This window comes from Falco biarmicus, chromosome 2 (assembly GCF_023638135.1).
Source record: "Falco biarmicus isolate bFalBia1 chromosome 2, bFalBia1.pri, whole genome shotgun sequence".
In the NCBI taxonomy this organism is placed as follows: Eukaryota; Metazoa; Chordata; class Aves; order Falconiformes; family Falconidae; genus Falco; species Falco biarmicus.
In genome coordinates, this window is record NC_079289.1 from 82,690,231 (window position 1) to 82,712,921 (window position 22,691).

Sequence of the window (22,691 nt, forward strand, 5' to 3'; positions counted from 1 at the left end):
CAACAATGAGACCAGCTGGGAAGACAAATGGAAAGAAGAAAGCGGAGGAGAAGAGCTGTATCCCAAGCTTTAACTTAGTCTGTCTTTTTACAAAACTCTGCCATTTCCAATTAACTATTTTATAATTGTAAAATTATATAAAAATATAATTTTATAAATCTGCTTAAGATATCAGCAGACACCATGAGCGATGTATGTGTAACGTGTGAGTTGCCTGCTGTATATGAAAAACTGCCTAGCGAGGGTCTGGCACGGTAGGAGGGGGAACATGCCCAGCCTGACTGTAGGCGCCAGTAAGGAGGTTAGTCATCCTACTGAGTCAACAGGAGACACAAGCACCTCCAAAGGGTACTTCTGCCTACTTGTTGTCTAATGTTAGACAGCTAAAGTTATGTGGTATGAGCCTATAATGATAGGCTCATATGCATGCTCATTTATGCATGAAATTCATCTTGCATGGATGATGTAGATTACCAGATCCAAACCTCTTCATGTGGAGTAAAGCTGGTGTTGGACTGGGCAGGGGTTTGCAGTGGCTGTTTTTTAGGTCTCTCCTTGCAGCCCTTCTCAAGTAAATGCACAAAGTAAAAAAAGGCCAGACAAAGGTTCATGTTCATGCAAATCTAGCACCAGAAGTGGGGCAGCAGTGTTTGAATTCTGACAAGGAAGTTGCTAAGAAGGGGCTAGGAGGAGGGAACAGATTACACAGCAGGTGTATCCACCCCACTGTCAGCAGTTCTACCTCTTCACCCACCTCTGCCTTCCACTCACATAGGAACTGATTCTTGGGTAGTATTTTAATGGTGTGAATTCCCACTTATCAGGACATGGTAATATTTAATGCTCCTTATTTACACAGGCCTAGCTGTACAATTTCTGTCTAGTCAGTCACAATTTTTTCAGGCATCTAGACTCTGTTCCAATAAACAGGAAGAGTTAGGGTTTTTCCATCTTCACAAATAACTTTCCCGGAAGTCATCACCAGAAGTTGGATAAACACACAGTTATCCTTGTCACGCTCCAGGCAAAGTGACAATATAGCTGGAATCAGAAAGCCAGAGGTTTTTTTCTGGTGTGCTACTAATTAGATGACTAGTACTGAGATAAACCTGGCAGAAGCAGTGTAGTTTAAACTCTAGCAGCTTTAGCTTTAAAGGACTTTCCATCCCCTTCAACTGCTACCTTGTTCCACCATCTCAGGCCACAACCTTGTAACGTCATCCTTACTGAAAGACTTTTGTTGCTGTCATTTAGGGTCCCTGCAAGAAGAAAGGCCCAGCTACACAAATCCCACTGGCAGGATAGGGTTGCTGAAACAAATGTAATATAATAAAATGCATTACAGACTTGTATAACTCTTATCTGATGATCTGAGGGACTGCTCTCCCAGTTTGGCTCACTGAAGTCAGTGTAACTATCATCTCATATCAGTGATGCAAAATATCAACAGCAATTCATTCTGGCATTGGATCACAATATTCACAACAAACTCTTGTTTTAAAATGCCAAGACAGAGGAATGCTGCACTCTTGCTTTGGCTGAATTTTTGTCATTTCAAAAGTATTTTTCTCTTTTAAAAATCATCTTAATATCAGAAGGGAATTTTAATTTTGTCCATCTTTCCTCTTTTTTATTGCAGTATATATTTGCTGTAATTAAATGTTAACTTACAGGGACATCATTACCTTAACTTTTTATTTCTTTTCCCACCAATTCCTGGATAAGAAAAGAAGATATACGCTTTCAGTTCTTTGTTTAGCTCCCCTGGCTGATTTTCAGCTTCTGACAGTGCTTCCCAGGCTTTCAGTTTCACTGCTTCCTCCCTATTTTCTGGTTCCCTAAGCCTGGAGCCTTTGATGCTGCAACAGAGCAAGGTAAAGCACTGAAAAAAAAGGTAAAGTGCTGTGACAAAAGGACAGGCATTGTCCCAGAGATTCATGTACTGAAACATCTTTAAAATTCTTCTGAAAAACTGACTAGTTGGGAGTGGAGAGTATCCTTTTAAGAACAGTTTATGTTAAGAAATCTTGGTTAGTCTTATGAGCAAGTTTTGGCTGAGCAGAAGTGCTAATGACCATTTTGAAGTGAAAAACATTTCTAAGGACAAAAATAGCTAGTACTGAAATCTCTCACAGTCATTATTTACAATTTCTGTGTGATCTCTTGTCAAGATTTAAAATGATTGCTTGCCATACTAGCAGAACTTAGAACTTTGTGGATTTGTATTTAATGCTGTAATTAAAACCAGGATGATTTTCATGTGCCCAGAATAAGTTATGATTCTTATGAGAGCTGTCTTTTAAATGGCTTTACATAAGATATAATCTTCACTGACCTAAGCATGCAGACACGTTTTTTTACGCTCACTGATGTTTTCATCAAGGTATTGTATACCTTTGGAGTTACTTCAACCTGATATGCTTAGGTAAAAGTACAGTTTTCCCAGCCTTTCTCAAGATTTTAAGTTTAAGTGTTTAAGTGATCTTTAAACAAAACACTCCTTTTTCTGCTGTTAGTATGCCTCCAAAGAGCTTGTTTCTTTTAGTCCTTCTGTGAGAGTTAAAGACATGCCCTTTAACAGTCCTTTCGTACTGTCTTTCCTTCAGCATGACATTTTCCATCTTCCAATCCATCCACTCAAGACATAGGCTGGGGACCCTGCAGTGCCTCCCTTGCATTCTAGGAAGTTCTATATAGGGACATCTATCTAGGGAGTCTAAATTCTACAGAGCTGAACCTTCTTGATCTTCTGAAATATGAGATCATTATGTAATGTAACCCCCCAAATCTGATCTCCTACTAGTTCTCCATATTTTTGGAGGGGTGGATGTTCCTTACCATACAACAAAAAGACTAGACTGGCATCACTCACACACTCAACAGGGCAGGACCCTATTACAGCAATAGTCAGTGAGGGGCAGTTACATGGGGTTAGGTAGAGAGTTAGTTCCTCAAATGCGGATTTCTTCTTATTGGAACACGTAGCTATTTTTGGATTCTGAAGTTTCATTAACATAATTTCTCTATGGATAACTTGTCCTTTTAACTTGTCCTTAAGCCTTTTGTTCTGGGAATATTTCATGTAAGGTGTTTTGAGTCTTGAACCTGGTAGTATTAATAACCTGGGGCAGAGAATGTTTATGTAGTACTGAGCACCATGACAGCAGTTAGTAAATAATGAAATAAATCACAGGCTTTGTTTTTGTTTAAATACTGTGTTTGCCCTCTGTGGATACAGATCTTCTGGATCCTGCTTGACAACCTCATTTGGGTGAAACTAGATATTGTGCCAATTTTATTCAAGCTCCTTTTAACGTATGGCAGTCCTTTAAGTACAGACAACGCACCGGCTAACAAAGAACTCGGAGTCCCTCAGCTAAACCTTCAGAAAAAGCCAAAGTCCCTGGAACCTGCACTAAAAATACCTGCCAGGATTCTTGATTTTTATACAAATACACAATTAAGGTAGAAAAGGAAAGAAGCAAGTGTGTCCAAATCAATTACAGCATGTAGGAACCATTAAGGCTGGACTTGGTGATCTCAAAGGTCTTTTCCAGCCTAAATGACTCTATGATACATTAGGGTCCAAATTCACTGCCCCATTCCAGACTTCTAGCTATGTGCTGAAAATACCAGGGCTGGGAAGTTACTCTGGCTGCTGCAGAGGGGATGCCCAAGCATATGAGAGCCGGCATAGAATTAGCGATATGAAGAAACCCCATGCTAGTTAACTGTTTTAAAGCACTGAGCAGAGAGAAATTGGGAAGACGAGTTATTGCATTCCATGAACTTGGCCTTCCAGACCCACATGCAGGTGCTGTAGAGAGGAGCTGTCGGTTTTCCTTCAGAACAGCTTCTCAGGAATCCCAGCACTTAAGATACATCTCTGAGAAGTCATACTGTGGTTGACTGTGCCTAGCTCACATATGTTTTCAATAGAAACATTGAAAATCATTTCAAGATTGAGGCGTATACATGTTAAACTTCCAGTATAAGCTGAAGAACAAATAGAGCTATGCTAAATTGGTTTCTGGTACAACCTGACAAAATACTCAGGATGCTACCTAATCGAAAGTGATCCCATAAAACCCACTGGTATTTATGTAATCTCCTATCACCAAATCAGTCTTAAATTTGCAGGTGAGGTTTCTATATTCTCAGTCTGATTTAACCTCTTTTCCACCAGGAACTGGCAAAGCTGAGAAATACTTTATGGCTAAATTCAGTCTATTTTATGTGTTTGAGATGTTTGAACTTTTCTATTTTGAATATAAAATATAACTAAAGATAATCCCTATAAATGCATAAAGTCATCATGCATTTATTACGGAATAATAATACTTACATTAAGCAAAACATTTATAACATTTTTCCATAGCTTCACTACTGCAGAGTAAGCTGCACTAAGGAGCCTTGAGCTAGTCCAGAAGACAAGAAAGGACAAAATTCAACTCCAACAACCAGCAAATGAGGAATTAAGGTATTACAAACCGAAGCCTCTGCAAAACCAGACTAAAATGCAGAGTTAAAAGCCTCTGCCAACTCTGGAATAAAAACTAAAGTCTGCTTCTACCACAGGGAAGCAATAGCAGCCAGGGAAAAACGGGAAGGGATCAAGAAACGGTGGGGTGAGAGACATAAACTAAAAGACCATCAGGATGAAAGATGAATTTGCTATCATGTCATCAAATGAAGGCTGTATGCATGCCCTGTGAGTCTTGATAGTCCATGACAAGATATTAGGTCCAGCAGTGGGTTTCTTGGTCAGAGTTATGCAGGAGGCCAAGCTAGGCAACCTGGATGGTTTAGGATGTGCAAGTTGGAGTTTCAGCACTGTCTCCTGCTTGCTTTATGACAGTAGTTGTAGTAGTATTGAATGGTAAATAGATGAGTGAGTAGCAGCATGCTGGCAGAGCCGCAGTTGCAGTAGGAAGAGAGGTACATGTGTATCCTGATGGTTTGTTCAAACACACCCCGTGTCAGCAGTGAATTCTGCAGTTTGTGTTAATAATAGGAGCAACACAAGTGTGTCTGCTTGCCATGGAGGTGGCCAGCAGGCAGGCAGTCTATGTGAATGGTAGTTATAGAGGCACAGAAACAAGGGGCTGAAGGTACTGTCTGGAAAGAAATCTCTGTGGAAAAGAAAGAGGGAGATACCGTTCTGCATGTCTGGGCTAGTGTGAATTCATCAGGTTCCATGTTTGAACGGGAGCCAGGTATAGCATACAAGTAACTCCTGTTTGCTATGCCTGACCTAGATCCAAGTGTTGCTTTGTCAGTTTTTGTCCGACACGTGTTCTGTTTCCCTCCTGTGTAGTAACACTGCTGGAGACTCAGTGTTAGCATTGGAAACCTGATGATTCAAACACAGAAGTATGAAGGCCATATGGCAGCAAGAAGGAGGAAGCAGGGACATGTAACCTTACCATGTATTTTATGGTGGTCAGAGGTCTCATTTCATGTTAAAAGAATTCTTATTTGGAAAGTTTCAAAGGATTACGTATAGACCACCTTCACATGCTGGATGGCAAGCAACCCACTTCCCTACTAACAATGCTTATGGGGATGTAATGTCTGGTTTGTTTGTTTGTTTATTAAATAGTCATTTTTCAGGATCAACATCTATCAGAGCCCGGCTGTGCAACTCCACGGCCTCCCATTCCTTGGCAACAGTTCCCCCGGTGACAATGTACAGCTGGCACAAGTCCTCAAGCTGTCCCTGAATCCTTCCTCATCTTCAATTTCACTGGTTTTGGGGAAGACAGGAATATTACACAAGAGGTCTGAGGGTAGTAAGATAAGCGTCTGCTGTTTGAGCTTCTGCCTTAAACTACCACATTGCCATGAATTATTAAGTTTCCAGTAGCAAGAAGCCAGGAATTACTCTGTAGGAAGACTGCCAGCTCTTCTGTGATACCCACCTCTGTCTGGGGCATGAGAGAAGTCCCACTGATAAGATAGCTGTGTGAACACTGAATCCCACCCACTGCTGATACTGATGACAAGGTTGAACAGAGTAAATGCACTTTATCCACAGATGATGCCAAGGTCCTTTTCTCCGTAGAAGAACAGCAGGTCACCTTGGTGTTGAAGGCAGAGAGGGTGATGGTATCATCAGTGAGAGATGAGAAGACAACAGGCAACTGAGATTGTTGCAGCTTAAGTGCACTAGGGCCCCAACACTGGGATGTGAAATTCTTCCAGGCAGTGAAGGCATTAAGGGTCTTTACTATTTCAAAGATTCATGTTTAAAGCCTAAACAAAGAAACAAACAATTAAATAAAAAACAAGGCATAATGAAATGGAAAAGAAAATCTACGAGCCAAATAAGGGGTGCCAAAAGGTGGTAGGGAAGGGAGAAAAACAACTTTTGGTCTAATTAGGTGACAAATGCATAAAGTTGCTAAGAAGCAGCTGTTATGCTGCAGCAAGAAATTCCATCTCAAGCCAAGTAGTGGAGGTGAACTGCAATGAGCTTAGTGCACATTCCCGCTCACGCTCTTAGCACCAAGTGTGGGGTACCATATACATACCGTTAGCCATGCTCACACACCTGGAGTGCACGCATCAACACAGTGCAATGGTTACAAATGTTGTCACTTAAAGGAAAACAAGGCAATACTGGTAAAATGACCTTTTTGGAGGGAGAAGGAGGTAGTTGTAACTTGACAACCTCAGCTCAAATGAGCTATTTGGACTATCAACATTACTCTCTATTCCCTGGCTTGCAGGAGATTTCAAGACAACATGAGAGATGTGAATTTAAGAGAATGTAGAATAGCCTCAACCGAGGAGCAGTCTTCAGCTCTAATTAGGACAGTACTGCTGTCCTGATGTGGGGTCATCCGGGCCCTGAGTGCACTAATAGTCCTGAACCACGCTGAGGAGCCCAACCTGGGACCACCATCCCAGCACCTGCTGCCCTGGTAGCGCTATGCCTGGATCTGTGCCATGGCGCTGAGGGCACTGCCTGCCTCAGGGCTACCCGGGACTCCCAGCCCGTCCTGCTGTGTGGAGCATGCCAGTCCTGCTCCTTCCTGGCATATATCTAAAAGAATAAAACCCAGACCATCTCAAAAGCAGAGAATCTGTTTATGAATGCTGTCATACTTGCAAAACAAAATTAAAATCAGTGCTATTGCAGGATAACAGATGTGGAATAATAAGGCAAAAACAAATCTTGAAAGACGGAAAATATATGCCTACAGTACCTGAATCAAGATCTCAGTGTACAATGCCACAGGCAGAGGGGCTGTACAAAATATTTAGATGTTTAACCAAATCTGTGTGTTCCTGTGGGAAGGGAAATGATGGATTAGTTTTCCTGCAGAGGATTCATTAGTATTCTGTCATCAGTAAGACAGTATTTTTAGCTTAGTGAGCTCAAGATGTATTGTGTTTTATGCCTCAGAAGTTACCAACTCTGGGTAATGAATTTAAAAAAAAAAAAAAAAAAGAAGTGTGATAGGAACTGTAGAGTGATTTTCCAAGATCTTTTATGAAACATCTTCCTTGCTTGCTGGTTAGCGTTAAGCACCTATTAATTCCATTTCAGGAAGGTGGTGATTAAACTGGGTCAAATGGAAGTGATTAGGTTGGATTATCCCTGTCATGGAAAAATTCACTGGAAGGTCTAAGAGGGAGGAAATTGCCACACAGATCCCAGCAAGTTCTGCTGCAAGGTATACAAATTTGGGGTTCTCCCTGCAAAAGAGCTTTGGTCTACCCAGGATCCCTCTAAATGCCTCAGACTCACTTTGAATTTAATTGTTTTCATCTTGGAAATTCCTCAGGACTGTTAAGGAGAGCAGTTGCCCCAGCATTGTTCCTACTTGCGTGGCTCACCCCAGGTCTACCTGTGCTGGATTTTGGAAGTGTCCCTGAAGACACTGAGGCTACCTTTCTTCAGGGGTCTTTAATGAAGAAAAACTCTCTTTTCATTTCTGGTGCTAAAAATAACTATGGAAATGTTCAGGCATAATAATAATAATAATAATAATAATAATAATAATAATAATAATAATAATAATAATAATAATAATAATAATAAAAAAGGAAGAATAATACCATGCCTGTCAGGAGAGCAAAGTCTGGAAGGCCAGCGACAGGGCCCAAAATGGAGAAAGCAAATCTTCTACTTGAGACTCGGTTGAGAACCAGAAAGGCACAGCTGCTGTGCATGTGCATGAGCACATCTGCAGTGCCTGCAGTGCTTTGGATTTGCCCAGCTGAGAGAGAACCTCTCTCTCCCATCGGCCATGAGATGGGTCTGTGTGTAGCCTGTGCAGCGAGGCCAGGCTCAGCAGCAGGAGCCTCAAATTTGCTGTGTACTAGCAACAGGATCCTGAAAGCCTAGGTCAGGTAGAAGGCTCTGGAGCCCCAGGTATTGTGCTTGAAATCAGCCCCACATGAGCATCTAACCTACACAGGCAACTATGCACGATTTGGGCAGCGACCACGAGCTCTGGAGTAGAGCTAGGAGTAGATCCATACACTCGCAAGCCTGCCTCAGCACAGCCCCAATTTAAGGCCACCCTCTGTTATGTGATCTTGCCACAGAGAAGGAAGTATTTTGGGACTGCCATGATTACTAATTAGTAATACTGTATTGCAGGGGCTGGTGCACAGTTTCCTGTTGGCCAGCAGCCAAGGGGTTGCTTTCTCCTGGTGACACCCCTGAGTGCTCTCTGCATGCTTGGCTTCACTACTCTGTTCTATTGAGATTTTCAGCAGACACCAAGTCACCAACCCTCTGTCATAACCCTTCACCTCTCATGCGGTCAGAGAACTGCCCTGGGGAGATGGGGCCAAGACGTGTATACATACGAGCATGTGTATGTGCGTGCGCCTGTGCACACAGCTGTGTTTATTTTATGTTGCATATAGAAGAAAAGAGCATTATTTATGTTCTAATCAGGATGTGTTCCCCAAGCAAAATATTTTCTGCTCTGATTTATTGCTTTCTTTAGGCCTGCCCTCAAGCATTGTTCTTATATTTGAAGCCACTCACATTTTTTCCATTTGGAAATGGAAATCTTGACTGTAATGGCATATTTAATGAAAAAAACCCAACAGTTACTTGGAGGGAGGAGGAGTTTCACTTCTCTATTTTCCCATTTTATGTTTGTTTTCTTTGTCCTATCTTTCCTTTTACTCTTTCTCCTATTTTATCTCTGAAAAGGCAAGGAAAAACAGTATCTGGAGAAAAGACAGGAACAATATTTTTTTCTCATTTTTTGTTAAGAAATTAGAAAAGTTCAAAAGGTTTTACCCAGGAAAAGTCCACATGGAAAGTACCTGTCATTTTCTCATTAGCACTGTTGCGCTATTGATCAAAAGTATCCAGCCAGCAAACCTGTGTAAATTAAAAATGCTTGTGCACTACATGGAACCAGCATTTCTTGGTAAGTACAAAAGAAATGGCTTTTTTTTTTTTTTAAATTCATAATGCTTTACAAAGCTTATGCAAGTGGCCTTAGAGCTTGGTTTTCTTTTTATCCCACAAATATCAAACAAGAGAGGTTCCCCCCACCCCCACCCTTCTTTTGCTAGAGGACTTCTTGGAGGATCAACAAAATCAAATTAGTTTTGCAGGTTGCACTTAGACGATACAGGAGAATGCAGATCTTTAACAAACTGAGCTTTTCTCCCATGTGTTTCTCAGGAGTTTTGATTCAAACAATCTCAGAAGAGTTTTTATACAGTCTAAATAAAAAATCTTTTTGACTCCTTTTTTAAATCTCCACCCCCTCACTCCATTTTAATTCCCCTCAGTAGCTCAGGATTCCTTTCTGTTTTGAGGCATGAAATCCCTTCAGTTCCATTGCCTACATGGCAAAAAAAGCAAGAACAAAGCAAGAGATTATGGGGGGGGAAATAAAACCAAAAAGAAAATAATGAAATTTTCCTTTAAAAAAAGATCATCATCCATCATTATGCCATAAGAAAATAAAAAATACCAAAACATACACCATTTTCCTCTCTTATGGGTCACATCTATCAAGCAAGAGAAAATCCTGTGCTATTGTATTTGGTTTCTAAACTGGATGCACAAACTATCCCGGCTGTAGCCTCCCAGGGATGTTGTCACCAAACAAATGTTGACATCAAAGTGTTGGTAGGAGGTCCATTAGGAAATGCAAAGAGAAAACACAATTTTTTTTTTTTGGGGGGGGGGGGGGGGTAGAAAAAGCAACCAATATTTAAATCTGGAAGTACAGCTGGGTGCTCTTAAATTAGAAAACTTTAGGAGGTCTCCCACACATCCCTGTAAGCTTGCAAGTTTGCTGTAGAGGTTTTTTTGAGCTGTACATTGCTGCAGATACGCTTCACCTCCTCCAGCTTTTCTATCTGTTTTTTGCTAAGCTCCTCTATAGCTGTAATCTCTCTTGGTTAACTCCCCAATGTCTCTCTGAGCAGCGTCTCACTGGTCTTCTGTCTCTTCCTCCAATTCTCTTAGTTCCTCGGTAGGGTTTCAATCCCATATCTCAGTTGCTCAAGAGAAAAGAAAATTAGCTCAGTGGATTTCTCCCCTTTCCCATCAGCTGCCCCTGTTATTTATCTCATTAATAAGAAATGCTGATCCACATGTATATCTAAAACACCATTTTTCTTAGACATTTTCTTGCATCACTTGTCTCTACAGGTAATTTTATTGTTGTTTTACAATATAGGTAGAAGGTAATTTTCTCACATACGGTGTTGCTTGGCCTTGAATCTGGTAAGTTGTCAATTTTTCCCTGTTTGTAGCTGAAAATAATTTTTCAAAAAGCATGGTCACATTCCAATCCGAGAGGGCTAGCATAGCATTTGAGCACACCCTTGCAAAGACTAGTCCACAAAGGCTATGTTCTGCAGTAACTTACATGCATGTAAGCAACCAGATTATCTCACCAAGTAAGCGGGCAGTTTTTCCAGGATCAGCGATTAGTTGAATATATCGTTAGAGATAATGAAGGAAGAGAAGTAGCTCCTCTCTTACTTGACAATGCACAAAGCAAATTCCTGCCAAAATGACAGTCTCCAGGATACCTACAACAGCTACCGTGCAGACTTTGAGGTTGCTGCACACAGGGAATTATAATTACCATGTTTAGTGGGAGGAAGAGAATAACCACCAATTACTATTCCCCAATACATTCCCCGTTAAAGCTAAAATTCATCTTGGTTTGAAACTAAAATAAAGCAGAACTGTTGTCATGCTTGTTCCGGAACAGAGTCTTAGAAATCAGGTGCTTTGGGCTAAAGGCCTCTAGAGGTCACCAGAACCTAATTAACAAGCACCGCTAAACCCATCTGTGAAGTGTAAATTGCTTTGGTTTGATTGGGACTTTCCACCTCTGCAGCTCGGGGTCTCCCCTCTCGCAAGGAAACCAGACTGTCATTAGATGGCGAATAACATAACATGCTCGCAAACCCATACCCTCCTGGAGAGGCCTGGCTGTACAGAAGCCAGCTCCTTTGGGTAAGAAGGCAGAGTCACCCAGCTGCTGTCTTTTCCTCTGCAAACAGTTCCAATCTTATCTCTGTGCTTCTGTGATAAAAGTGATAAAACCTGCCCTGGCACAGCTAGAGTCTCTTGTGCCCCACGGGCAATGCCTTTGCCACACCTTCTTAAGCCCAGTGAACACCACGAGCATTGACAAAGCGAGAGGGATGCCAGTTCTTCCTCCTATGCTGACGCATGAAAGCAGTAACTCAAAAGGGAGCACGGGCTGAGTGTGCACATTAGATAATTGGCAAGGATTTTTCTACGTACATTTTTGCCTTGCAAATTATCATCTACAAACACAGGAAATCCTGTAAAGAATAAGGTTTCCTTCCAGGTCACCTAGTGCTATATCTACAGGAAAGGTTTAGAGAAGAGCTACAACTTAATTATGATTAAGCGGCTGTCATGAGGCCAGAGACCTCATCTGCTTCATGCAAGAGCAGAAGGGAAAGCTCAAGTAATTTTCCTGGAGCTCTCTCTCCAGGGTTTAGGAATGAGACAGGCTGGGGAGGAGGGAGCAGGGTTACAGCTGAGGGAGAATATTTATTCCCAGACAGTGAAGAGAAGCTGGTTCTTTCAGGAGAAGTTCCTCTGAAGGGAGCAAAGGTATTTATTTTGGGAGCAGTCACTGGAATGGAGACCTGTGGCGTCTCAGCAGAGGGATTTTTGTCTCCTCTGTGAAAAGCCAGAAGAGTTGAATACAGACAAGTGGACTGTGTCTCACTGGGATGCTGAGGGTGGTTGGGGGGGCTGCTGGAGGGGATCCTCACAAAAGGCTCCTTTGCTACAGGATACTGCAAGCCCAGGATGCTTCCTCAGAGTCCAGGGAGTTTTTCTGGATGCACAGCAGGAGGCAAGGTTTTGCCGCTTCAGCAGCCTGTGCTCCTTTCCATGGCCCTTCCTGTGTCTGTGTGGCAGCAGGTGACTTGCACCCCTTGTGCCCTGCTCTGGGAGCAGCAGCCTGCAGTAATAGGATCGCCCTGAGTGTGTTTGCTGAGGATTAGCAGGTATGTTATTTTTGCAGACTGGAACTGTGATGCTGCAGCCTGGCTGGAGTCCTCGTGTCAGCTCCTAATCCCATACAAAGCCCCGGAGAGGTCAGCAAGACCATAAACAGAGGTACGTGCCCACCTGAAGGAGGTCAGGATTATTTTCATCGTAGCATACTACTCCCAGAGAGGAAACACTCCCATGAATCTTACACCCATCTTTTATTTCCTTCCCTTTCAAAAGATGTACAGAGTTGGGGGTCCTAGAGAAACCTTGCTGCTGCTGCTGCTTCCCCTTCTCCAAACAGCAACCTCATCAAAATTTCTCAGTGGCTGCCATCTGTTGCAAGCAGAACACCGCCCCTTCTGCTATTTGCAGTGCAATTAACCTTTAGCAAATTAGCCTGTGACTGTCATGAAAGGATTAATTAAGGCCATACACCCTTGACTTGTTCCCACCATGCAAGCAGTAGCCTGCATTTGCAGCAGCATACCCATGACTCTGCCAAAACCCTTACAGAATCAGGGAGGGGGGTAGTTTTTATCCTTTCTCCATCACCTCAGCAAATTTGCTGTTCACAGGGAGATGCGAGAGGAAGGGCTCCAACCGGCAGAGTCCTGTGGAAGTAGCTGCAGTGGCAGAAGACCTGGCCTTCCGCAGCAGCGTGGGTGCTTCCCCGCTGCTGAACCTAACTGCCCTGGTAGCAAGGATGTGGGGCCATGCCTCAGCCAGAGGCATGCTGAGTGTTGTAGTTTAAGCAGCCAAAGAACAAAGTTGCTGCCAAAATATCAGGCTGTGATGTGCAGCAGCTGTGCTTTGGAAACATACCCTATTTTGCCTAGCACTGCTAGACTTCCATCCAGACTTCTATGCACCTGTCTGTGTGCGTAACGCATGCACGCCAAGGCTTCCCAAGAGCTTTAGACCTCTGGCCCTTGTACAGCAGAGTCAATCTGCACAGGATGTGCCCAGGTGACCTAGAGGTCCCTGCTTGCTGCCAGGCCTCAGAGAACCCTCAGGCAGATGAACCTGTTCCCCCAGCTTCAGCACAGCCTGAATTGTGGTGGGAAAAGAGGCCTTGGCTAGGGAAATCCAGCATACTGGCCATGCCACATGCTGAAAGTCCTGGATGAGAGGCAGGGCAGCCAGCAAAGCAGTAAGGTCTTACGTCAAAGCAGCTGCAGTCGCCAGAGATGATGTCCTGAACACCAAAATCTCAGGACATGAAGCTGCACCAGAGAACAGCTGCTGCAGAGCAGCATTGCTGGTAGGCAATGCCAGGCAATACCTGTATTGGTGGGCGATGCTTTTGTTGTGCTCTCAGTAGCTCCATGTCTTCTGCTGTGTTAACTAGCATGGGCTTGTCCTGCTGTACCTCTGCCACTGCCACCTCCTCCTCATGCAGCAAAATCCCCCACGGACAGGTTCTGGGAAGATGACATCAGCCCCGGCAATGGGGGCTTAGTGAGGAGGGAAACAGCCTTGTTTCAAACCACAGCACCACCTCCGCCTCCTAAAAGTTCAACAGACTAGCGGTCATTGGTAGTGCCCAACATTCATATTCAGCATCAAGATTTAAAGGGCACGACCCATAGCAACGCTGTTCTGACAAACCCTGGACAGTATTTTTTAATTGCAATCATACGTAAACTACTTCCTTACATTTCTTTGGAACCATGAAATTTTGAAGGCACAGCTAAACAAAATATCTAACCTTCCTGTGAATTCAGTCCGTGCTTGGCTGGATCGGGTAATACAATGCTGTTATTCCATGATGATGAAAGCGTTTAGCTAACATTGTCTCTCATAGCAGGAGAAATCAATGTTACATCATCATTGATGCAGTTCTGTCATCTATTTATATGTCTTCTCTGATTCCCAAACTCCGTCAAGGCTAGAAAACTTGGGTGCAAAACCCTGAAAACCTCCCATGTATGCACCAGAAGAAAATCATGAGTGCATACAGAGATGAGACCTAGAGGGATACTCCCAGCCTCCTCCTGGGTTTTTTTAATGGAAAAATACTTAAGAGCCAGCTTGGACGGTATCAGCACTGGAAGCCTGGGCACACAGCATGCTCTGTTCCAGAGAGATGCATAAGCACAGCCTGAAGTGATACAAATAGGTAATGACCATTCAGCATTACTGGGAGGGAAGGCTGAAACGGCATCTGTTGTGATGGTGAACTCAGAATTCTTCATACAGTTACAGTACAGACATTTCTTAACAATATTCAGAACATCCCAACAGGCTGGTCAGGAGGAGCAAGGGATTATTCTGGTGTCAGCCTCACCTTCCATGTTGCAGCAGTACCTTGGCAGTGATGTGGTGATGATACAGATCACACTTTTGAGCTCTGGCCTGCATGAGGCCTCAGACCTCGACATTACTGCCACGAAAACTTGTCTGTGACTGTGACCTGTTGCCTTTATAAAGGCACAGCTGGAGAGTTGTGCAGAACTAGGGAGCTAGTGCTGTCTTACTCTCTAGAGGACAAAGATACAATGGTAAAGTGTACTATTGTAGTGTGCTGTGATGTCATTCCTACAGAAAGTATCGCAAGGCAGTCGATGCTACACGATTTGCATACCACAATGCAAAAGTACATAATATCGAGTTGCAGCTTGGTACCCGGTAGGTTTGTAATGATTATCAGATCTTTTCCCTTACAGTATATATATTCAGTGTGAAATCCCTAAAATTATCAGACACTTAGGCAGAAGCTACTGCAGGACCTTCTACCTTACTGTCTGTCCCAGTGACCCTCCTCACTTTCCGTAAGGATTGCAAGTATGGAGCCTTGTATTTTTGCGTTGCTGCTAGTTGTTTTATTTGCTACTTTTTAATCTTTGCTGTCTCAATGTTCATAACCTTGCTTGCTGTTTTAATAAATGTTAGTTTTGTATTTTAATCGTTGTCTGTCTGTGTTTGTAACTGGGACTGGCACAGGGGAAGTTGAACTTTCCTGGTAAATCCCACCACAGACTTCTGCCATCATCCATGCCCAACACAGCTAGGGCAACCCAGCTGTGCATTTTAACATACGATCAGCTGGCAAGCTGGGTGCTTTTCTATAGCACTGGGTTACAGCAAGCGGCTGGCCAAGCTTACAGTATAACTGAAAGGTTACAGCTTCACAGATGGTGACAGCAGTATGCAAGATTGCACCATGAATTAAATAATAAAATTAATAAAAAGTATAGTTGATACAGGATAATAAAATGAATGAGTGTACTAAATCATTACACAACTACTTCTTACATAATTGATTACTAAGTCCGTACTAAGAACATGAAAGAGGAGCGACTGATGTAATTTGCTGGTTATACGGACATTATTTGGAAATTCAGATAGCTTCTTAAGGCTCTGATTCTTGTCAGATTTAGTTGCAAAAACTAACAACACTCCTGCTCCCACAGCTGAAGTCAGCAGGAGTGATAAAGTCTCTAGATATTCACACTCAGTGTATCAACGTAAAACCAAAGTAAGTGGCAGTTTGTCAAGCTGTAGGATGTCAAACGGGGCTCAGGCTGAGAAGCTGACACACTGGCTGTTAGTTGGAGGCACAGTAACCTCCAGCAGATGGGCAGAGCGGACAACCAGCTGTGCTCATCTCTCTACCTGCGGTGGCTGTATCTGACAAGGATCGGGACTCAGGGCCCTTAGTATTAGGATTTTTTTTTCCCATAACGAGGCTTGTGACTTCCATTTGTGCTGGGAAGACTGATGTGGGGAAGCTATCTATCAAGAAATGGTAGATGCTTAGGTTCATCTCCGCTCAAGGCAAGGTGAGCAACGGCATGTATGGGCCTACACTGATGAGCTTTTCCTAATTTCCAGTGAGTCAATCTAAAGTCAAATAGTCCACCTCCAGTGAACTGGGTCATCAGCAGTGACCTCTTTGGGAAGAAGGGCCTCTAATGCTGAAAACCTAGTGCACTGCTAAAGGGAAGTTGAGGCACTTTTCATTTCCCCTTCCAGGGCGTAGCACAAGTTGATTACGAACGCTAAGATCATCGCCTCTGCTTCGCAGTGTCTCTCAGTTATGCTCTAAGTTAATATGGATAAAAATCTGGCAAAGACAGCTTAAAACAGCTGCAGGGTTTTTTATCTTCAGTCACTTCCCAGCCTGGAATCTGCAGCTATCAGAATACAGAAATATTAAAAAAATAAGATCCATCGAGGAGCCTCTTCCTGCAGACAGCACCTTTGATGCAGCTAATGAAGAAAGGGCTTGCTGTGCCGGCTGGCTTCGGGGTGGCTCTGGGCCCGCGGAATGCGGCTGCAGGCCGGGTCCGCAGGCGATGGCCGTCACCAGCCCCCCGCATTTCTGAACAGTCACCGCCCCAGGCAAACCCCGAAGGCCGGAGCCGCACAGGGTGACCGGGCCGCGGCGGCGGCGCCTCCCCGGCCGGCCGGCCAGCCCCGGGCCCGGCAGCTGCTCCCGCCTGCACGCGGCCTGCAGGGCGGGCGGGAGCGGGAGGCGCAAGCCCCGTCCCCCCGGGGCCACTCCGGCGCGGCAGTGCCCGGGCAGGGCTCCCCGGACGGGCCGGCTCTGGCACACCCGCCCGGCGCCCCGTTACCGCGGCCGCCCTGGGCTGAGGCGCCTCACGCCCGGCGCCGCCAAGTCAACCCAGGCTGGCCCCGGGGGGAACCGAGCACGGCCCGGCGCCGGCCCGGCGACAGCAGCCGGGACTAGGGGACCTGCCCGCCCTGGGGCGGCGGGGGGGAGGGGCAGCCCGCGGGAACGCCCCCGCCGCGGTCAGCGGCGCGACGTCACGGGCGGGGCGGGGCGGGGCCCCACGTGCTGCCCCGCCCCCCCGCAGGGCCCGCGAGAGCTCTGTTGCCTGGCAGCGGCGCGGCGTGACGTCACGGCAGCGCGACTGCCGCCCGCCTTCCCCGCGCCGGAAGGGGCTTGTCGCCGCGGTGACGTCGCTGCTTCCTTCTTTCCCAGCCCGGCCGGAGCACAGGTAGGAGCGCGGCTGCCGCGTCCCCCATCCGCCGCCATCCGCCCCTCGGTCGCGGCGTGGCCGCGCTGGCGCTCGCCCCGGCGCTGCCCCGTGGGCCCCGGGCGGGCCAGCGCGCGGCTTGGGGGTGCGCGGGCCACGGCCTGCTGCGGCCGGGCCGGGCGTTAACGGTGGCGGGGTGGGGGAAGGGGTGTGTGTAGCGCTGGCTCGCGCCGCCGCTAACGGCGGGCGTCGCGCGCTGCCCTCCTCCCGCAGGGCGCCATGGGCCGCGTGATCCGGGGCCAGAGGAAGGGCGCGGGGTCCGTGTTCCGCGCCCACGTGAAGCACAGGAAGGGCCCGGCCAAGCTCCGCGCCGTCGACTTCGCCGAGCGGCACGGGTACATCAAGGGCATCGTCAAGGTAGGGGCTGCCGGGGCCTGCCCGGGGGGGGGCGGGGGGCGGCTGGAGGGGCCCTCGGCGGCCTCGGCATCGAGCGCCTGGGCCCTGCGGTACCTGGCCCCCTGCATCCCGCGGGTGTCCGGGACCTGCAGTTCCGGCAGCTGCGCCGAAAGGCGTTCGGGCTGTGCCTCGTTCAGGCTTCTCATGCCCTGCTGAGCCAGCCGTGTTCCCTGGAGAGCCAAACGGCGTTGGGTTTGTGACAGCGCTCAGATAAAGAAGCTGGCAGCACGTGCGATTTTCTGTCAGAGCTTTACGAATGTAGGAATATCGGCGTGCTTTGATATTGCCTAAGGATGCCCTGTACCTCATGAAACGGGGCTGGGGGGAATTGTCTGCATAATTGATTGCATCTTTAAAAATAAAAATCGATTTTTCTAAACTGTTAAGTAGTATCTTGTCATCTCAACCCTGAGTGGTGGGGGCAGGGGGTAAGGCAGTACTTGTGTTTGGGGGATGATACGGTGTTTCAGGCGTCCTGTAGGTAGTTTTTGGGTGTCGGTGACTTAGACTGCAAACAGTGCCACTGGCTACCTGGCTAGATATTCTGCACGCCTTAGCTGTCTCTTCAGTTTTTTAGAGCAAGCTCATTTTCAGGCCGTAGAGGGAACTTTCTTCACACTTGGCATAATTGATTATAAAACCGAGGTAGGTAATTTTGACTAAATTTACACATGGGGGATTTGCCTGACAGGGTTGGAAACAGCAGAAAAACCATTAATACTGGACACCAACAACATCTGAGCTTTCCTGGAAAATGGACACATCCTAAAGTGCTATAATTACTTGGCTGTAGTCTGAGTATGTGGTTTTGTATTGGAATCTCAGGCAGAGTTGACACATTTTTCCAAGAGGAAAAATCTGTGCTTCCTCATTGAGGGGCTTATATAACTTAAATGTAGTAAATACCAAAAGATTAGAAACGCTTCCATTCTAAAAAAACACGTAGAGAAATCATTGCTTATGTCCAACTTTGTCTCTGCCCCAGGGTGATTGGGCAGCTAGTGAAAGTGAATTTCTTAGCATGGAGACATCTGACATCCACACAGTGTCGGGAATAAAACAGTTCAGACATGGGTAGTTTTAAGCAGCACACTTAACCGGAGTAGTTACTGTTTTCTGATACAGATACTTGAGGTTGTATTCTTAGAAATGTGAATTTTCAACTCATTCATGTAGGAGAAATCAAAATCCCTCTAGAAGGGAGTATCCTCCTGAGGATTATGTAGTAGTAATAATTTTTCTAGTTCTTTGATTTCTGCAGAACCCATGACAAGTGCCATATCCTGCTCTAAAGCACATCTGTGTCCCAACAGGATATCATCCATGATCCTGGCCGAGGTGCTCCCCTTGCCAAGATTGCCTTCCGTGACCCATACAGGTTTAAGAAAAGAACTGAGCTGTTCATTGCTGCTGAGGGTATTCATACCGGTCAGTTTGTTTACTGTGGCAAGAAAGGTGAGTCAAGACAAAGTGCGTTGCCTGAGCAGTTTCAGAATGCTAAAGCGGATGTCGTAATACCTGAAGTTGGGGATGCTTAAGTACAGTTGCGAGCCATCACAAAGCAGCAGCTTCCACTAGCTTTAAGCAAACCTGGGTTTCCTTCTTGGAGACTGCAGTCTCCTTATGCAGCCTGTTTTGATTAACAAGCCTAACTGGGATTTTTGTCAAGTGTTTGGATTGTTCTATCTCAGAGCCTTGTTTTGCCCACCTTTCTGTTACAATGAATGTGAAACTCAGGTTTCAAGTCAAACAATAAAAAGTGCCTGTGCGCGTTGCTGCTGAAGCCCTTATGCAGTGCCCTTCCGTGCACAGAGGCCCATGTTAGATAGAGTTGTACTGCAAGAGCTGGAATGAGGCTGCTGATGCTCTGATTGTTCTTTGCAGCTCAGCTGAACATCGGCAATGTTCTGCCTGTTGGCACCATGCCGGAAGGCACCATTGTCTGCTGCCTTGAGGAGAAACCTGGTGACCGTGGAAAGCTGGCCCGTGCTTCTGGAAACTACGCCACTGTTATCTCTCATAACCCTGAAACAAAGAAAACCAGAGTGAAGCTGCCTTCTGGCTCCAAGAAAGTGATTTCTTCTGCAAACAGAGCTGTTGTTGGTAAGGAGTGACAACCATGACCTTGTCAGTGAGTTTACATGCTGCTAAAGCAAGCTTTCTAACAAGGCCCTAGTTTCTAATGCTGTCTTGAAAATAGCACCATTTACAGACTGGACCAAGGATTGTGCACAGGTACAAGACACTTTACAGTTTTTTCAGTACATACATACATGTTATGCCTGTATTACTTTTTGTTAATGGTAACTTAAATTTGGAGGTGGTTTGACCTAGTGAGAGGACAGAAAAGTAGTTGCTCTTTGTCCTCAAGCTGTAATGGAATTGCTCAGCCTATAAAATCTGCAGTCCTTGGGGAAGAGCTTAGGCAGAAAACGCATTGATGGTTTCCTGCTTCTGATACATTTGAGTCTGAAGCGGTGTTGCTGGAGGTGGTGTCAGCTGGGCGAAGTATTCCAGAAGATCTGACACAGAATGGAAATAGCATTGTCAAAAAGCGGAGGGTTTACCAGGTTTGTTGTACACTTGACTGGCAGCTGAGAAGGGTGTTGTACTCAGTCAGCCAGTGACACTTGCCTACCTCTGAAAAGAAAGACACCAGAGGGAGTAATGTCTGGTCTCACTCTAGTAAGATTGACTAAACAAATAACGAAATAACTAGGTGTTCAAGTTGTCGAAAATCCCTGAGCTCTTTCAATTCATACTTTCTTTAGCTGAAAACTTGTTAATGTTACCCTAGAAATTTTAGCAATAAAACTGGTAATGCTTTAGAAAGTGTTAAGCTCAATCCTGTATGTATGTATGATGGAGAAACTAATTAAAGTATGGGTCCCCTTGCAGACCACTTAGGTGTGGCTAGTAGCTTGAGTCGAATGTCACTGTTGGGGTTGGCTGGAAAATACTAGCTGGGATTGATTGAGATGGGTCTGAAGCTTATTCTTAGAACCTGAATATTAATGAAAGTTAGCCTTGTTCTTGAACACCTTTTGCACTCTTGTTTGTTGTATTTGTGGTTAACCATTCCTGCAATTGTTTCAGGAATTGTTGCTGGTGGAGGTCGTATTGACAAGCCCATCCTGAAGGCTGGCCGTGCCTATCACAAATACAAGGCAAAGAGAAACTGCTGGCCACGTGTCCGTGGTGTGGCCATGAATGTGAGTTTATTTTCAATTAGAGTTTTCACTTTCTTTTTTTTATGGTTTAGAAAGGTTTTGTTTGATATGGGGAGGAGTCTGGCATGTATCTGGAAAGAAAGCTTCACAGATTACCCTGTTGTTGCATATTTAATTAGGGTAGGTAGTACTTTAATTACTGCACTGTATGAAAAATGAAGCAGTTAAATTTTCTTGTTCCCTTAAATCGGTTTGTTGTTGTTAAATGTTATTACTCATCTCTGTTGTTAATTATATTGAGGACTTGCTTTCCTTTTCCACAGCCTGTAGAACATCCCTTTGGAGGTGGTAACCATCAGCACATTGGCAAGCCTTCAACCATCAGGAGAGATGCGCCTGCTGGTCGCAAAGTTGGTCTCATTGCTGCCCGTCGTACAGGTAGACTGCGGGGCACAAAGACTGTGCAGGAAAAGGAGAACTAAAGACCCAGTATGGAGTTTACAGAATAAATTTTTAAAACGGAGCTTGTGTGAAGTTCAAGTTATCTGTGGCTGAAGCGTGGCTAAGGTAGGGATGATACTCAACAGAGGAAGCTGTGAGTGGAGATGAGGTGTTTTCCTGCCCCCTTGCTCTTGAGAGGAAAAGTTTCTTTCCCTTAAGGTGCAGGGGTGGCTCACATAGAGCAGTTAAAATAATGCCAGTGATCCTGAAATGCCTGTACCAGACCACCACGAACGCACATGACCTTACACTGATGGGATTCCAGTGGAATGCTGAGCAGGAAGAAAATCTTATTTTCTGTATCCACCCTCAAAACTAACACCATAGCTGGCCACACATAGATAGAGAGGAAAAGGTCATTTAAAAAACCCAATCAGCCACACACCTTGAAGAAAGGCACTAGATCTCATTTGGGAAAAATCTAAAAAAGCAAGGGCAAGTTTTGTTTCTGTTTATATACCCCCAGTACCGTTCATGTTCTCATGTTTTTGCTATGAGATCAGAAGCTCTTGCTTATGTGCCCATATTCTGACTTGGATCTAAATTTAACACTCCTCCCAAGCAGTATCAGAAGAACAGCTGAAGTATTTAATGTTCAAATTACTACCTTGACAAGAGCCCAGATAAAGAAAGTTGTCCAGTATGTCAAATACAGTAGAAGTTTCTTCGTGTGAGAGCTGTAGTCTCAGGCTGTTGGTACAAAGAACTTCCAGAACAAGTTGCATTAAATGTGCGTGAAGGACTCGCAGGAACCAGGGGTTTCCAATTACACTTGGAATTGTTGACTCCATGTCTTTTCTAGGGAAGGAGATTCTTAACAGACACTTGCCACCTCCATTGCTGGTCCCAGGCTCTGACAGTAGCCTGCAGACTATCAGGTGGAGTTACGGTGAGAAATCTAGAGGTACAGAATAATTGCAGAAATAAATATCATACAGGGCTGAAGGCAGCTACAATACATTTAATGCAAATGTACAGGATGCAATGCTAAAAGTATCTGTAAAAAAAAAATCTGTAAAAACAAACAGTAGTATGTGGCTTTTGAAGATTTGAGTCCATTCACCAGACAAGAACAATTGCTTGTGTTGCAAAAAGTAACTGTTAATTAAAGTACAGTCTCCTTTTACGGACTTG

At 45.0% G+C, this 22,691-nt stretch overlaps 1 protein-coding gene across 1 annotated transcript; it reads left to right on the top strand.

Moving 5' to 3' along the window:
• The first annotated feature begins 17,367 nt into the window (after positions 1-17,367).
• Positions 17,368-21,579, top strand: RPL8 (ribosomal protein L8). Its single transcript, XM_056328525.1, has 6 exons — positions 17,368-17,451; positions 17,704-17,847; positions 19,200-19,341; positions 19,771-19,989; positions 20,983-21,098; positions 21,380-21,579. The coding sequence occupies exons 2-6, from the start codon at positions 17,710-17,712 to the stop codon at positions 21,536-21,538; spliced, it is 774 nt and encodes a 257-aa protein (XP_056184500.1). The 5' UTR covers positions 17,368-17,451; positions 17,704-17,709; the 3' UTR covers positions 21,539-21,579.
• The last annotated feature ends 1,112 nt before the right edge of the window (positions 21,580-22,691 follow it).

Bases quoted from the DNA above. Each gene is read 5' to 3' on its own strand.
- RPL8 (XM_056328525.1), top strand. From the start codon at position 17,710: ATGGGCCGCGTGATCCGGGGCCAGAGGAAGGGCGCGGGGTCCGTGTTC. The intron at 19,342-19,770 runs GTGAGTCAAGAC...TGTTCTTTGCAG, and splicing joins TGTTTACTGTGGCAAGAAAG to CTCAGCTGAACATCGGCAAT. The intron at 21,099-21,379 runs GTGAGTTTATTT...CCTTTTCCACAG, and splicing joins TCCGTGGTGTGGCCATGAAT to CCTGTAGAACATCCCTTTGG.